Here is a 16786-nt window from a genome sequence, read left to right as displayed (position 1 = left end):
GCCGCTTCCTGTGTGAGGCAGGGTCGTACTCTGCGAATGTTGTAGAGCATGAACCTACAGGATTGGGTCACCGCCTTGATGTTAGTGGAGAACGACAGGGTGTTGTCCAGGGTCACGCCAAGGTTCTTGGCACTCTGGGAGGAGGACACAATGGAGTTGTCAACCGTGATGGCGAGATCATGGAAAGGGCAGTCCTTCCCCGGGAGGAAGAGCAGCTCTGTCTTGCCGAGGTTCAGCTTGAGGTGGTGATCCGTCATCCACACTGATATGTCTGCCAGACATGCAGAGATGTGATTCGCCACCTGGTTATCAGAAGGGGGAAAGGAGAAGATGAATTGTGTGTCGTCTGCATAGCAATGATAGGAGAGGCCATGTGAGGATATGACAGAGCCAAGTGACTTGGTGTATAGCGAGAATAGGAGAGGGCCTAGAACAGAGCCCTGGGGGACACCAGTGGTGAGAGCACGTGGTGTGGAGACAGATTCTCGCCACGCCACCTGGTAGGAGCGCCCTGTCAGGTAGGACGCAATCCAACTGTGGGCCGCGCCGGAGATGCCCAACTCGGAGAGGGTGGAGAGGAGGATCTGATGGTTCACAGTATCAAAGGCAGCCGATAGGTCTAGAAGGATGAGAGCAGAGGAGAGAGAGTTAGCTTTAGCAGTGCGGAGCGCCTCCGTGACACAGAGAAGAGCAGTCTCAGTTGAATGCCCAGTCTTGAAACCTGACTGATTTTAATCAAGAAGGTCATTCTGAGAGAGATAGCAAGAGAGCTGGCCAAGGACGGCACGTTCAAGAGTTTTGGAGAGAAAAGAAAGAAGGGATACTGGTCTGTAGTTGTTGACATCGGAGGGATCGAGTGTAGGTTTTTTCAGAAGGGGTGCAACTCTCGCTCTCTTAAAGACGGAAGGGACGTAGCCAGCGGTCAAGGATGAGTTGATGAGCGAGTTGAGGTAAGGGAGAAGGTCTCCGGATATGGTCTGGAGAAGAGAGGAGGGGATAGGGTCAAGCGGGCAGGTTGTTGGGCGGCCGGCCGTCACAAGACGCGAGATTTCATCTGGAGAGAGAGGGGAGAAAGAGGTCAAAGCACAGGGTAGGGCAGTATGAGCAGGACCTGCGGTGTCGTTTGACTTAGTAAACGAGGATCGGATGTCGTCGACCTTCTTTTCAAAGTGGTTTACGAAGTCATCCGCCGAGAGGGAGGGGGGGGGGAGGGGGAGGAGGATTCAGGAGGGAGGAGAAGGTGGCAAAGAGCTTCCTAGGGTTAGAGGCAGATGCTTGGAGTTTAGAGTGGTAGAAAGTGGCTTTAGCAGCAGAGACAGAAGAGGAAAATGTAGAGAGGAGGGAGTGAAAGGATGCCAGGTCCGCATGGAGGCGAGTTTTCCTCCATTTCCGCTCGGCTGCCTGGAGCCCCTGTTCTGTGAGCTCGCAATGAGTCATCGAGCCACGGAGCAGGAGGGGAGGACCGAGCCGGCCTGGAGGATAGGGGACATAGAGAGTCAAAGGATGCAGAGAGGGAGGAGAGGAGGGTTGAGGAGGCAGAATCAGGAGATAGGTTGGAGAAGGTTTGAGCACAGGGAAGAGATGATAGGATGGAAGAGGAGAGAGTAGCAGGGGAGAGAGAGCGAAGGTTGGGACGGCGCAATACCATCCGAGTAGGGGCAGAGTGAGAAGTGTTGGATGAGAGCGAGAGGGAAAAGGATACAAGGTAGTGGTCGGAGACTTGGAGGGGAGTTGCAATGAGATTAGTGGAAGAACAGCATCTAGTAAAGATGAGGTCAAGCGTATTGCCTGCCTTGTGAGTAGGGGGGGAGGTGAGAGGGTGAGGTCAAAAGAGGAGAGGAGTGGAAAGAAGGAGGCAGAGAGGAATGAGTCAAAGGTAGACGTGGGGAGGTTAATGTCACCCAGAACTGTGAGAGGTTAGCCATCCTCAGGAAAGGAACTTATCAAGGCGTCAAGCTCATTGATGAACTCTCCAAGGGAACCTGGAGGGCGATAAATGATAAGGATGTTAAGCTTGAAAGGGCTAGTAACTGTGACAGCATGGAATTCAAAGGAGGCGATAGACAGATGGGTCAGGGGAGAAAGAGAGAATGTCCACTTGGGAGAGATGAGGATCCCAGTGCCACCACCCCGCTGGCCAGAAGCTCTCGGGGTGTGCGAGAACACGTGGGCAGACGAGGAGAGAGCAGTAGGAGTAGCAGTGTTATCTGTGGTAATCCATGTTTCCGTCAGCGCCAGGAAGTCGAGGGACTGGAGGGTAGCATAGGCTGAGATGAACTCTGCCTTGTTGGCCGCAGACCGGCAGTTCCAGAGGCTGCCGGAGACCTGGAACTCCACGTGGGTCGTGCGTGCTGGGACCACCAGGTTAGAGTGGCAGCGGCCACGCGGTGTGAAGCGTTTGTATGGCCTGTGCAGAGGGGAGAGAACAGGGATAGACAGACACATAGTTGACAGGCTACAGAAGAGGCTACGCTAATGCAAAGGATTTTGGAATGACAAGTGGACTACACGTCTCGAATGTTCAGAAAGTTAAGCTTACGTTGCAAAAATCTTATTGACTAAAATGATTAAAATGATACAGTACTGTTGGCTGGTGAAGTAGGCTAGCTAGCAGTGGCTGCGTTGTTGACTTTGTTTGAAAGTGTCGCTGGCTAGGTAACCTCGATAGTTTCAGTGCTACACCTTATCATAATACAAAGGCAACTATGTAGCTAGCTAACATAACACTAATCAAGACGTTCCTTTATAATGTATTTCGTTTCTACAATGCTGCTCGTCGGTAGTAGTTGGCTAGGTTTGGAAATGGCGTCGCGGGGGACGAAAATAGCTGGCCAGCTAACCTCGATAATTACTCTAAACTACACAATTATCAAACTATGACAAAGACAACTTATTGACTAAAATGACTAAAATGATACAGTACTGCTGGCTGGTAAAGTAGGATAGCTAGCAGTGGCTGCGTTGTTGACTTTGTTTGAAAGTGTAGCTGGCTAGGTAACCTCGATAGTTTCAGTGCTACACCTTAATATCCAAATTGATTGGGCTTCTACAATGAGACAAGATGAACTCTTTCCACATTAATTTAGATGAAGCAAAGCTCTCAGGTTAATTTAAAGTTTAATTCCCAGATAGCCTATACAGGTTTGATTTATCATAAATAGATTAATCAGTAAAATCTGCTTTTGCACAATCAATCAGTCCCACCTCCAGCGGGAATCCCACATTCCTCATTTCCTTGTTACTATATCTACTGTTTGTTATGCATTTCTGTGAATTGGTTAGTAATAAATGATTTTAAGACAATTGATGTATGGATGACTCATAGTGAAGGCTGAGTTCGTGCAGATAACCAACAATTTACGACGTTTGGAATGAGACTAACGTAAATAATAATTCATTAATTCGAAGACTAATTGATCAGATATTAAAATATCTGAAAGTTATAATTTTCCTAATATAAACTTTGTAATCTGAATATTTTCCTTGGTGCCCTGACTTCCTAGTTAATTACAGTTACATGATTAATTAGTTTAATCGCATAATAATAATTACAGAGTGTCACGGTTTTCGTTGTGTTGAGGAAAGGAGGACCAAAATGCAGCGGGATTGTGGACACTCATGTTTATTACTGATAAAACATGTAAGGTATCCACTTGAAACGAAACAAAACAATAAACAATGCTCTCAACGGTAACAGTGTGGCAGGCTCAAACGAATGGTGCACACAACAATCTCCCACAAAACACAAATACAAACACACCCTCATATATGGGATTCTCAATCAAAGGCAAATAGACAACACCTGCCTTCAATTGAGAGTCCCAACCCCAATGAACCCAAACATAGAAACAGACACACTAGACTAAACATAGAATACATGAAAATCAAACAGTGCCCAAAAACCCCAAATCAACTGCCTTAACACAAACACAACACCCCTAACCACTTAAAACAAATACACTCTGCCACGTCCTGACCAAACTACAATACCAATTAACCCTTATACTGGCCAGGACATGACACAGAGAGTTATTTGATAAATAAGTCTTCAGTTTTAATGATGCCAAAGACACGACACAGTGCAGCCAGTAGAGGACTGGTCACCCCTCAGAGCCTGGTTCCTCTCTTCCCAGTACAGCCAGTAGAGGACTGGTCACCCCTCAGAGCCTGGTTCCTCTCTTCCCAGTACAGCCAGTAGAGGACTGGTCACCCCTCAGAGCCTGGTTCCTCTCTACCCAGTACAGCCAGTGGAGGTTTAATATCTCTGACTGAGGGACTCTTAATGATGAGACATCAAGGACCAGTCAGAGATCAAGGTTAAACTCACCTTTAATATGTTTTATCAACATGTAGACAAAAGCTGCAAGAACATCATTTATAAATACTACTGACAACAGACCAATAAGGTCATCCCCTAAGAAACCGTCCTCCACAAACAAGTCTAACTAACAAGGTGTCTCAGGTATTTGGGTTAACCAATGAAGACCTCACCTGGGACATGAATCTCTGTCTCCTTCATGTGGTTGATCTCCTGCTGTTGAACTCTACAGGTGAACCTGTTGGTGTCAGTCTGGTTCACGGTGACATGTCGTCTCACAGTGTAGAGGCCCTCTGAGTCCCTGTGTCTCTCTGGAGGTCCATCAGCAGGGAGGATGGTTCCAGAACTGTCCAGCCACTCCATCTCAGGTTCAGGAAACCAGCCTCCAGACTCACACCTCAGGACCACCCCCCAGTCTTTGGTTCCATCAATAGATATCACTGGCTGGGATACAGCACCTACAGATACAAGATAAAACAGATCACTGGCTGAGATACAGCACCTACACAGATACAAGATAAAACAGATCACTGGCTGATACACATCACCAAAAAACGAACATGGTCCAAACATACCAAGACAGTCATGAAGAGGGCAAGACAAAACCTATAACCCCTCAGGAAACTAAAAAGATTTGCCATGGGTCCTCAGATCCTGAAAAGGTTTTACAGCTGCACCATCAAGAGCATCCTGACTGGTTGCATCACTGCCTGGTATGGCAACTGCTCGGCATCTGACCGCAAGGCACTACAGAGGGTAGTGCGTACGACCAAGTACGTTACTGGGGCCAAGCTTCCTGCCATCCAGGACCTCTTTACCAGGTGGTGTCAGAGGAAGGCACTAAAAATGGTCAAAGACCCCAGCCACCCCAGTCATAGACTGTTCTCTCTGCTACCACACGGTAAGCTGTACCAGAGCACCAAGGTCCAAGAGGCTTCTAATCAGCTTCTACCCCCCAAGCCATAAGACTCCTAAACATTTAATCAAATGGCTACCCAGAATATTTGCATTGTGTGCCCCCCCACCCCCTCTTTTACACCGCTGCTACTCTCTGTTATTATCTATGCACAGTCACTACCTCAATTACCTCGACTAACTGGTGCCCCCGCACATTGACTCGGTATCGGTACCCCCTGTATATACTGTCCACATTGACTCTGTACCGGTACCCCCTGTATATAGCTTCCACATTGACTCTGTACCGGTACCCCCTGTATATAGTCTCCACATTGACTCGGTATCGGTACCCCCCTGTAGGGCTGGGCAATAAGGCCAAAATCACATATCCCAATAACAATACATATCACGATACAGCACATGTTATGTAAATTCAATGAATAAATAGTTTATATAAAACAAAACCTATTTCTTATTACATTTGGAATTATACTCCTTTGTGCAAATTTTCAATTAACATATTTGAAGTAACAAAAAATGTAATATTAATGTATAAAATCTAAAAAGGTAAATAGAAAACGCTTCAACTATAGTTGCAAACAAAATAAATATAGGCCTAAAAAACTAATATAAATACATAGACAGAACCCTGCAGCACTCCAGTATTAACAGAAAGATGGTCAGAAGTCATGAACAGAACCCTGCAGCACTCCAGTATTAACAGAAAGATGGTCAGAAGTCATGAACAGAACCCTGCAGCACTCCAGTATTAACAGAAAGATGGTCAGAAGTCATGAACAGAACCCTGCAGCACTCCAGTATTAACAGAAAGATGGTCAGAAGTCATGAACAGAACCCTGCAGCACTCCAGTATTAACAGAAAGATGGTCAGAAGTCATGAACAGAACCCTGCAGCACTCCAGTATTAACAGAAAGATGGTCAGAAGTCATGAACAGAACCCTGCAGCACTCCAGTATTAACAGAAAGATGGTCAGAAGTCATGAACAGAACCCTGCAGCACTCCAGTATTAACAGAAAGATGGTCAGAAGTCATGAACAGAACCCTGCAGCACTCCAGTATTAACAGAAAGATGGTCAGAAGTCATGCCATCAACCTGAATACATTGTGATGTAACACTGAGATAATCATTAAACCAGCAACAGCTTTACTTGAATGACATCAATAATTCAATGTGTCAAATGCCACTACAGTAGGTAGTAGGAATATTGGGACACAAGCCAGTGTGACAGTGTGGGAGGTTAGGATGTGTGAGGAGTGTGTTGTAAAGGCTGTGTGCTGAGCAGCTGAATACATGATCTATAACAGAGGAAGGACTGATGAGGAAGGAAGACCAGCTGAATACATGATCTATAACAGAGGAAGGACTGATGAGGAAGGAATACCAGCTGAATACATGATCTATAACAGAGGAAGGACTGATGAGGAAGGAAGACCAGCTGAATACATGATCTATAACAGAGGAAGGACTGATGAGAGAGGAAGACCAGCTGAATACATGATCTATAACAGAGGAAGGAAGACCAGCTGAATACATGATCTATAACAGAGGAAGGAAGACCAGCTGAATACATGACCTATAGCAGAGGAAGGAAGACCAGCTGAATACATGATCTATAACAGAGGAAGGAATGATGAGGGAGGAAGACATGTTGATATTTTAGCAGCCAATCATTTAGCCAGATTTACCAATACAACCTCTGATCACATCTCCAGTATTCATGACTCACCAACAAAGAGTTGAACGGTGGTTTCCTTCACCTGGCTGGTCAGTGTTGGAATGAAGCACATATAGCTTCCAGCATCAGAGAGAGTAACTCTGGTCAGCTTTAAGGAGACGTTGCCATTCTTCAGTTCTTCATTAAACATTGATGTCCTTCCACTGTAGGATGGAACCTGCTCCACATTGGAGTCTCGACCATCACTGTAAAGATGGACGTTTTCTTTTCTCAGGTTCGATCTTGTCCACTCCACTACCATGTCCTCAGCATTGACACTGGGTTTCAGGGAACATGGTAGAATGATGTCATCACCAGCTAAGGCAACGACTTGGTCAGCCGGTCCAACAACCTGAACCCCAGACGACCCTGGAGAAAAACAGATGACACACAGTTAAAGATACCTGGTAACTTCCTGTTGTTTGATGGATTCTGGCCCATACGACCCCACTCATTCCTATGTGGAGACTCAATAGTGCATTGAAGCCAAATTAACTCGGTTAAAATGGCGTCTCATGTGGGAGATTTATGTAGACAGTTTGAGATACTCCCACTGTAGCTCAGTTGGTAGAGCATGGCGCTTGCAATGCCAGGGTTGTGGGTTCGATTCCCACGGGGGCCAGTATGTAAAAATGTAATAAAAATGTATGCACTCTACTGTAAGGCGCTCTGGATAAGAGTGTCTGCTAAATGACTAAAATGTAAATGTAATACTCCAGGAAGTGACGTTACAGGCTAGCTCAGTGCTGCCCCCTCTCATTAAGTAACTCCAGTGGATGGCCAACTGATGTACTGCAGGCTGCCATTAGACATAACATGCAGGCTAGCTCAGTGCTGCCCCCTCTCATTAAGTAACTCCAGTTGAAGGCCAACCAGGGTACTGCAGGCTGCCATTAGAAACTATACACTGAGTTAACAAAGCATTATGAACACCTGCTCTTTCCATGACAGACTGACCAGGTGAATCCAGGTTCTCATTTACAACTGCGACCTGGCCAAGATAAAGCAAAGCAGTGCAACAAAAACAACACAGAGTTACACATTGAATAAACAAGCGTACAGTCAATAACACAATCGGAAAAAAGAAAGTCTATATACAGTGTGTGCAAATGGCGTGAGGAGGTAAGGCAATAAATAGGCCAAAGAAATGAAATTAATTTTGTCCCGCTCCCATACAGCCCTCAATGCGCTACACTTCAATTCACAGCAAGTCAAACATTGATGCATTGTCCCACACACCCCTCATCCCAGACAGTACATTGTCCCACACACCCCTCATCCCAGACAGTACATTGCCCCAGACCCCTCATCCCTGACAGTATAATGTCCCACACCCTCACCACAGACAGTACATTGCCCCCCACCCCCACACACACAAGCCAGCCAGTGTTAACAAACTATAATCTTCCTGTATTCTGTTTCAATCTAAGTGCATTCTGCCTAGTGGAGCTGTTGAGTTTGGACTATTCAGACTATTTAAATCTCATTAGAAATTATGTGGTGTTTTGATGTAATGTTATGCTAAGCTATTATATTTGATAATGTTATGCTAAGCTATTATATTTGATAATGTTATGCTAAGCTATTATATTTGATAATGTTATGCTAAGCTATTATATTTGATAATGTTATGCTAAGCTATTATATTTGATAATGCTATGCTAAGCTATTATATTTGATAATGCTATGCTAAGGTATTATATTTGATAATGCTATGCTAAGCTATTATATTTGATAACGTTATGCTAAGCTATTATATTTGATAATGTTATGCTAAGCTATTATATTTGATAATGTTATGCTAAGCTATTATATTTGATAATGTTATGCTAAGCTATTATATTTGATAATGCTATGCTAAGCTATTATATTTGATAATGTTATGCTAAGCTATTATATTTGATAATGTTGTACGAAGCTATTATATTTGTTAATGTTATGCTAAGCTATTATATTTGATAATGTTATGCATTTGAGACCCGTCATTCAGAGCAGTTTGTTAACAATAAATAAAACGGTCTCTTTTATCTCCAAAATGCGTTTAAAAAAATTACAAAGATTAGGGGTTGGTAATATTCTCTAGTTGCGCCGTGAAAAAGGTAATTATATATATATTTTTATATACATTTGCAAAAATAAATAAAAACCTGTTTTCGCTTTGTCATTATGGGGTATTGTGTACAGATTGATGAGAATATGTTTATTTTTTAAATACATTTTCAAATAAGGCTGTAACGTAACAAAATGTGGAACAAGTCAAGGGGTCTGAAAACACTGGATCATTAACTACAGAAATTAATGTAGCAACTGCAGATTGCCACTTTAATGGACAGCAGGTTCTTTATCAATAGTCAACTGCATCCATTACCAAGGTGCTGTGGTACAACACTTCATAATACACCTGTTGTATCAGCTGGAACAACACTTCATATAACACCTGTTGTATCAGCTGGAACAACACTTCATAATACACCTGTTGTATCAGCTGGAACAACACTTCATATAACACCTGTTGTATCAGCTGGAACAACACTTCATAATACACCTGTTGTATCAGCTGGAACAACACTTCATATAACACCTGTTGTATCAGCTGGAACAACACTTCATATAACACCTGTTGTATCAGCTGGTACACCACTTCATATAACACCTGTTGTATCAGCTGGAACAACACTTCATAATACACCTGTTGTATCAGCTGGAACAACACTTCATATAACACCTGTTGTATCAGCTGGAACAACACTTCATAATACACCTGTTGTATCAGCTGGAACAACACTTCATAATACACCTGTTGTATCAGCTGGAACAACACTTCATAATACACCTGTTGTATCAGCTGGAACAACACTTCATAATACACCTGTTGTATCAGCTGGAACAACACTTCATATAACACCTGTTGTATCAGCTGGAACAACACTTCATATAACACCTGTTGTATCAGCTGGAACAACACTTCATAATACACCTGTTGTATCAGCTGGAACAACACTTCATAATACACCTGTTGTATCAGCTGGAACAACACTTCATAATACACCTGTTGTATCAGCTGGAACAACACTTCATAATACACCTGTTGTATCAGCTGGAACAACACTTCATATAACACCTGTTGTATCAGCTGGAACAACACTTCATATAACACCTGTTGTATCAGCTGGAACAACACTTCATAATACACCTGCTACTCTCTGTTATTATCTATGCACAGTCACTTTACTAACTCTACCTACATGTACATACTACCTCAATTACCTCGACTATCTGGTGCCCCGCACATTGACTCTGTACCGGTACCCCCTGTATATAGCTTCCACATTGATTCTGTACCGGTACCCCCTGTATATAGCCTCCACATAGACTCTGTACCTGTACCCCCTGTATATAGCCTCCACATTGACTCTGTACCCCCTGTATATAGCCTCCACATTGATTCTGTACCCCCTGTATATAGCCTCCACATTGATTCTGTACCCACTGTATATAGCCTCCACGTTGACACTGTACCGGTACCCCTGTATATAGCCTCCACATTGACTCTGTACCGGTACCCCTGTATATAGCCTATTCGTGAGATGATGGGATGCTATGTAATAATGATGTTAATGTGAGAGAATTGTATTTCTGTTTAAAGTTTCACTAAGTCATTGGCACGCCCCCAGGGGCACAGACAGGACCTGGCGTCATGAGAAAGCCCTTTTTGATGTTCCGAATGAAACCCCCACCTGGGTTTTCCCACTTCAGCCTACCTCGATAACGCGAGGGCCAAGGATTGAGACCAGACCAGCCTACCTCGATAACGAGAGGGCCAAGGTTTGAGACCAGACCAGCCTACCTCGATAACGAGAGGGCCAAGGTTTGAGATTAGACCGAGCTTACCTCGATAACGAGAGGGCCAAGGTTGGAGACCAGACCAGCTTACCTCGATAACGAGAGGGCCAAGGTTTGAGACCAGACCAGCTTACCTCGATAACAAGAGGGCCAAGGTTGGAGACCAGACCAGCTTACCTCGATAACGAGAGGGCCAAGGTTTGAGACCAGACCAGCTTACCTCGATAACGAGAGGGCCAATGTTTGAGACCAGACCAGCTTACCTCGATAACGAGAGGGCCAAAGTTGCAGACCAGACCAGCCTACCTCGATAACGAGAGGGCCAAGGTTGGAGACCAGACCAGCTTACCTCGATAACGAGAGGGCCAAGGTTGGAGACCAGACCAGCTTACTTCGATAACGAGAGGGCCAAGGTTTGAGACCAGACCAGCTTACCTTGATAACGAGAGGGCCAAGGATGGAGACCATACCAGCTTACCTCGATAATGAGAGGGCCATGGTTGCAGACCAGACCAGCTTACCTCGATAACGAGAGGGCCAAGGTTTGAGACCAGACCAGCTTACCTCAATTACGAGATGGCTAAAGGTTGCAGACCAGACCAGCTTACCTCGATAACGAGAGGGCCAAGGTTTGAGACCAGACCAACTTACCTCAATTACGAGACGGCTAAAGGTTGCAGACCAGCCTACCTCGATAACGAGAGGGCCAAGGTTGCAGACCAGACCAGCTTACCTCGATAACGAGAGGGCCAAGGTTGGAGACCAGACCAGCTTACCTCGATAACGAGAGGGCCAAGGTTTGAGACCAGACCGAGCTTACCTCAATTACGAGATGGCTAAAGGTTGCATACCAGCTTACCAAGAGAGGGCAAAGGTTTGAGTAGAGACCATGAACCTGAGTATAAGCTAAGGTTTGAGTAGATGGCTGAATCTTTTAACCATATCACGTGGTTAAACTCTTAGATTATCGATACCGACAGAATAAGAACAAGTCTTTGATATTAAATACTAGTCTGCAGCTATGAATTCGGTATCATTGAAAGCAAAGTTTTAATGATGCCAAAGACACGACACATTACAGCCAGTAGAGGACTGGTCACGCCTCAGAGCCTGGTTCCTCTGGTCTACCCAGTACAGCCAGTAGAGGACTGGTCACCCCTCAGAGCCTGGTTCCTCTCTACCCAGTACAGCCAGTAGAGGACTGGCCACCCCTCAGAGCCTGGTTCCTCTCTACCCAGTACAGCCAGTAGAGGACTGGTCACCCCTCAGAGCCTGGTTCCTCTCTACCCAGTACAGCCAGTAGAGGACTGGCCAGCCCTCAGAGCCTGGTTACTCTGGTCTACCCAGTACAGCCAGTAGAGGACTGGTCACCCCTCAGAGCCTGGTTCCTCTGGTCTACCCAGTACAGCCAGGAGAGGACTGGTCACCCCTCAGAGCCTGGTTCCTCTCTACCCAGTACAGCCAGTAGAGGACTGGTCACCCTCAGAGCCTGGTTCCTCTCTACCCAGTACAGCCAGTAGAGGACTGGCCAGCCCTCAGAGCCTGGTTTCTCTGGTCTACCCAGTACAGCCAGTAGAGGACTGGTCACCCCTCATAGCCTGGTTCCTCTCTACCCAGTACAGCCAGTAGAGGACTGGTCACCCCTCAGAGCCTGGTTCCTCTCTACCCAGTACAGCCAGTAGAGGACTGGCCACCCCTCAGAGCCTGGTTCCTCTGGTCTACCCAGTACAGCCAGTAGAGGACTGGTCACCCCTCAGAGCCTGGTTCCTCTCCACCCAGTGCGGCCAGTAGAGGACTGGTCACCCCTCAGAGCCTGGTTCCTCTCTACCCAGTACAGCCAGTAGAGGACTGGTCACCCCTCAGAGCCTGGTTCCTCTGGTTTACTCAGCACAGCTAGTAGAGGACTGGTCACCCCTCAGAGCCTGGTTCCTCTTGTCTACCCAGTACAGCCAGTAGAGGACTGGTCACCCCTCAGAGCCTGGTTCCTCTGGTCTACCCAGTACAGCCAGTAGAGGACTGGTCACCCCTCAGAGCCTGGTTACTCTCTACCCAGTACAGCCAGTAGAGGACTGGTCACCCCTCAGAGCCTGGATCCTCTGGTCTAACCAGTGCAGCCAGTAGAGGACTGGTCACCCCTCAGAGCCTGGTTCCACTCTACCCAGTACAGCCAGTAGAGGACTGGTCACACCTCAGAGCCTGGTTCCTCTCTACCCAGTGCAGCCAGTAGAGGACTGGTCACCCCTCAGAGCCTGGTTCCTCTGGTTTACCCAGTACAGCCAGTAGATGACTGGTCACCCCTCAGAGCCTGGTTCCTCTGGTCTACCCAGTACAGCCAGTAGAGGACTGGTCACCCCTCAGAGCCTGGTTCCTCTCTTCCCAGTACATCCAGTAGAGGACTGGTCACCCCTCAGAGCCTGGATCCTCTGGTCTAACCAGTACAGCCAGTAGAGGGCTGGTCACCCCTCAGAATCTGATTCCTCTCTACCCAGTACAGCCAGTAGAGGACTGGTCACCCCTCAGAGCCTGGTTCCACTCTACCCAGTACAGCCAGTAGAGGACTGGTCACCCCTCAGAGCCTTGTTCCTCTCTACCCAGTGCAGCCAGTAGAGGACTGGTCACCCCTCAGAGCCTGGTTCCTCTGGTTTACCCAGTATAGCCAGTAGAGGACTGGTCACCCCTCAGAGCCTGGTTCCTCTGGTCTACCCAGTACACCCAGTAGAGGACTGGTCACCCCTCAGAGCCTGGATCCTCTGGTCTAACCGGAACAGCCAGTAGAGGACTGGTCACCCCTCAGAGCCTGGTTCCTCTCTACCCAGTACAGCCAGTAGAGGACTGGTCACCCCTCAGAGCCTGGTTCCTCTGGTTTACCCAGTACAGCCAGTAGAGGACTGGTCACCCCTCAGAGCCTGTTTCCTCTCCACCCAGTACAGCCAGTAGAGGACTGGTCACCCCTCAGAGCCTGGTTCCTCTCTACCCAGTACAGCCAGTAGAGGACTGGTCACCCCTCAGAGCCTGGTTCCTCTCTTCCCAGTACAGCCAGTAGAGGACTGGTCACCCCTCAGAGCCTGGATCCTCTGGTCTAACCAGTACAGCCAGTAGAGTGCTGGTCACCCCTCAGAGCCTGATTCCTCTCTACCCAGTACAGCCAGTAGAGGACTGGTCACCTCTCAGAGCCTGGTTCCACTCTACCCAGTACAGCCAGTAGAGGACTGGTCACCCCTTAGAGCCTTGTTCCTCTCTACCCAGTGCAGCCAGTAGAGGACTGGTCACCCCTCAGAACCTGGTTCCTCTGGTTTACCCAGTATAGCCAGTAGAGGACTGGTCACCCCTCAGAGCCTGGTTCCTCTCTACCCAGTACAGCCAGTAGAGGACTGGTCACATCTCAGAGCCTGGTTCCTCTCTACCCAGTGCAGCCAGTAGAGGACTGGTCACCCCTCAGAGCCTGGTTCCTCTGGTCTACCCAGTACACCCAGTAGAGGACTGGTCACCCCTCAGAGCCTGGATCCTCTGGTCTAACCGGAACAGCCAGTAGAGGACTGGTCACCCCTCAGAGCCTGGTTCCTCTCTACCCAGTACAGCCAGTAGAGGACTGGTCACCCCTCAGAGCCTGGTTCCTCTGGTTTACCCAGTACAGCCAGTAGAGGACTGGTCACCCCTCAGAGCCTGTTTCCTCTCCACCCAGTACAGCCAGTAGAGGACTGGTCACCCCTCAGAGCCTGGTTCCTCTCTACCCAGTACAGCCAGTAGAGGACTGGTCACCCCTCAGAGCCTGGTTCCTCTCTACCCAGTGCAGCCAGTAGAGGACTGGTCACCCCTCAGAGCCTGGTTCCTCTCTACCCAGTACAGCCAGAAGAGGACTGGTCACCCCTCAGAGCCTGGTTTCTCTGGTTTACCCAGTACAGCCAGTAGAGGACTGGTCACCCCCAGAGCCTGGTTCCTCTGGTCTAGCCAGTACAGTCTGTAGAGGACTGTTCACCACTCAGAGCCTGGTTCCTCTGGTCTACCCAGTACAGCCAGTAGAGGACTGGTCACCCCTCAGAGCCTGGTTCCTCTGGTCTACCCAGTACAGCCAGTAGAGGACTGGTCACCCCTCAGAGCCTGGTTCCTCTCTACCCAGTACAGCCAGTAGAGGACTGGTCACCCCTCAGAGCCTGGTTCCTCTCTACCCAGTACAGCCAGTACAACCACACTACTTACCAAAGCTGTCTTCATCATATATACCAGCTGTGGATGATAAGAAAAAAACAGTCATTTAGAAGACATGTTGTCTGTGCTCAATAATGTTTGTACCATGTTATGTGTTGCTACCATGCTGTGTTATGTGTTGCTACCATGCTGTGTCATGTGTTTCTACCATGCTGTGTTGCTACCATGCTGTGTTAGCATGTGTTGCTACCATGCTATGTTGTTGTCTTAGGTATCTCTGTATGTAGTGTTGTGTTGTCTCTCTTGTCGTGATGTGTGTTTTGTCCTATATTTTTATATTTATATTTATTTTAAACACAAGGCCTGCCGGACGACACATTTCACAGTATAACATGATGCTCTGGTCTGGTGTAAACTCGCAACTTTTAAAGGTGAAACACTGTTGAAGTGTAATACATCATTCACAGAATGTAGTTTGATACTCCTGGTATTGGATATGGCTGAAAAAAAAACTTGCTTAATAGCGATTTTCATAAATTAACTTTATTACAAACATATATGCACAATCGTTTGTCTCTACATTAACTAACATATTCTTCTCAATTGTAAATATTTTTCTTGACTCGTTATGACGTTATAACTACTTAAATTAGCTTCCTCTGTAATGTTTTGTCTGCTATCTTTGCTGAAGAAAATCACCAGGAACGGGTGGCTCGCGTCAAAATGTGTCATTTGAACCACTGGATATGATTGGGCATATAAAAACCTTGGGACCAAAATGCATAATGAGTGCTCTAACTCCCCCTTGTGGTGGTCTGGAGCAATGAAGCGGTGATGCTGGGTACCTCTAACTCCCCCTTGTGGTGGTCTGGAGCAATGAAGCTGTGATGCTGGGTACCTCTAACTCCCCCCTTGTGGTGGTCTGGAGCAATGACATGGTGATGCTGGGTACCTCTAAGTCCCGTGGTGTAAACTCGCAACTTTTATAGGAGGAACCACTGCATATAACCTTCCTTTATTCTGACTAGATCAGATGGTATTATACTATATAACCTTCCTGTTTTCTGACTAGATCGGATGGTGGTAAACTATATAACCTTCCTGTATTCTGACTAGATCAGATGGTGGTAAACTATATAACCTTCCTGTATTCTGACTAGATCAGATGGTGGTAAACTATATAACCTTCCTCTATTCTGACTAGATCAGATGGTGTTAAACTATATAACCTTCCTGTATTCTGACTAGATCAGATGGTGGTAAACTATATAACCTTCCTGTATTCTGACTAGATCAGATGGTGGTAAACTATATAACCTTCCTGTATTCAGAGCAGTTTTCAGAGCAGTTTGTTAACAATAAATAAAGCTTGGAGAGCTCTTTGGTCTTGGCCATGGTGGAGAGTTTGGAATCTGATTGATTGATTGCCTCTGTGGACAGGTATCTTTTATACAGGTAACAAACTGAGATGAGGAGCACTCCCATTAAGAGTGTGCTCCTAATCTCAGCTCGTTACCTGTATAAAAGACACCTGGGAGCCAGAAATCTTTCTGATTGAGAGTGGGTCAAATACTTATTTCCCTCATTTTATAACATTTTTGACATGCGTTTTTCAGGATTTTTTGTTGTTGTTATTCTGTCTCTCACTGTTCAAATAAACCTGAAAATGAAAATGATAGACTGATCATTTCTTTGTCAGTGGGCAAACGTACAAAATCAGCAGGGTATCAAATACTTTTTTCCCTCACTGTAGGCCATGGTGGCGAAGTAATTACAATATAGCAATTAAACACTGGAATGGTAGATGTGCAGATGATGATGTGCAAGTAGAGATAATGGGGTTC

At 46.4% G+C, this 16786-nt stretch overlaps 2 protein-coding genes across 8 annotated transcripts in view; one reads left to right on the top strand and one right to left on the bottom strand.

The window, feature by feature from the left end:
- Window positions 1-16786, top strand: part of LOC106597706 (uncharacterized) — a 159546-nt gene that overhangs the window by 119080 nt on the left and 23680 nt on the right. The gene's annotated exons all lie outside the window — the stretch shown is intronic.
- LOC106583397 (butyrophilin-like protein 2) overlaps window positions 1-16786 on the bottom strand; it is a 99488-nt gene that overhangs the window by 75223 nt on the left and 7479 nt on the right. For both annotated transcript variants that reach the window (XM_045711790.1, XM_045711789.1), the window contains exons 3-5: window positions 14994-15020; window positions 6966-7322; window positions 4492-4776 (exon numbers count right to left, since the gene is read on the bottom strand). In XM_045711790.1, coding sequence (XP_045567746.1) covers window positions 4492-4776; window positions 6966-7322; window positions 14994-15020 — 669 coding nt within the window. The remainder of the gene's footprint in view (window positions 1-4491; window positions 4777-6965; window positions 7323-14993; window positions 15021-16786) is intronic.

This window comes from Salmo salar, unplaced genomic scaffold, assembly GCF_905237065.1.
Source record: "Salmo salar unplaced genomic scaffold, Ssal_v3.1, whole genome shotgun sequence".
Lineage (NCBI taxonomy): Eukaryota > Metazoa > Chordata > Actinopteri > Salmoniformes > Salmonidae > Salmo > Salmo salar.
Note: the sequence above shows the minus strand (reverse complement) of the source record. Positions and strands in the feature narration are given on the sequence as shown.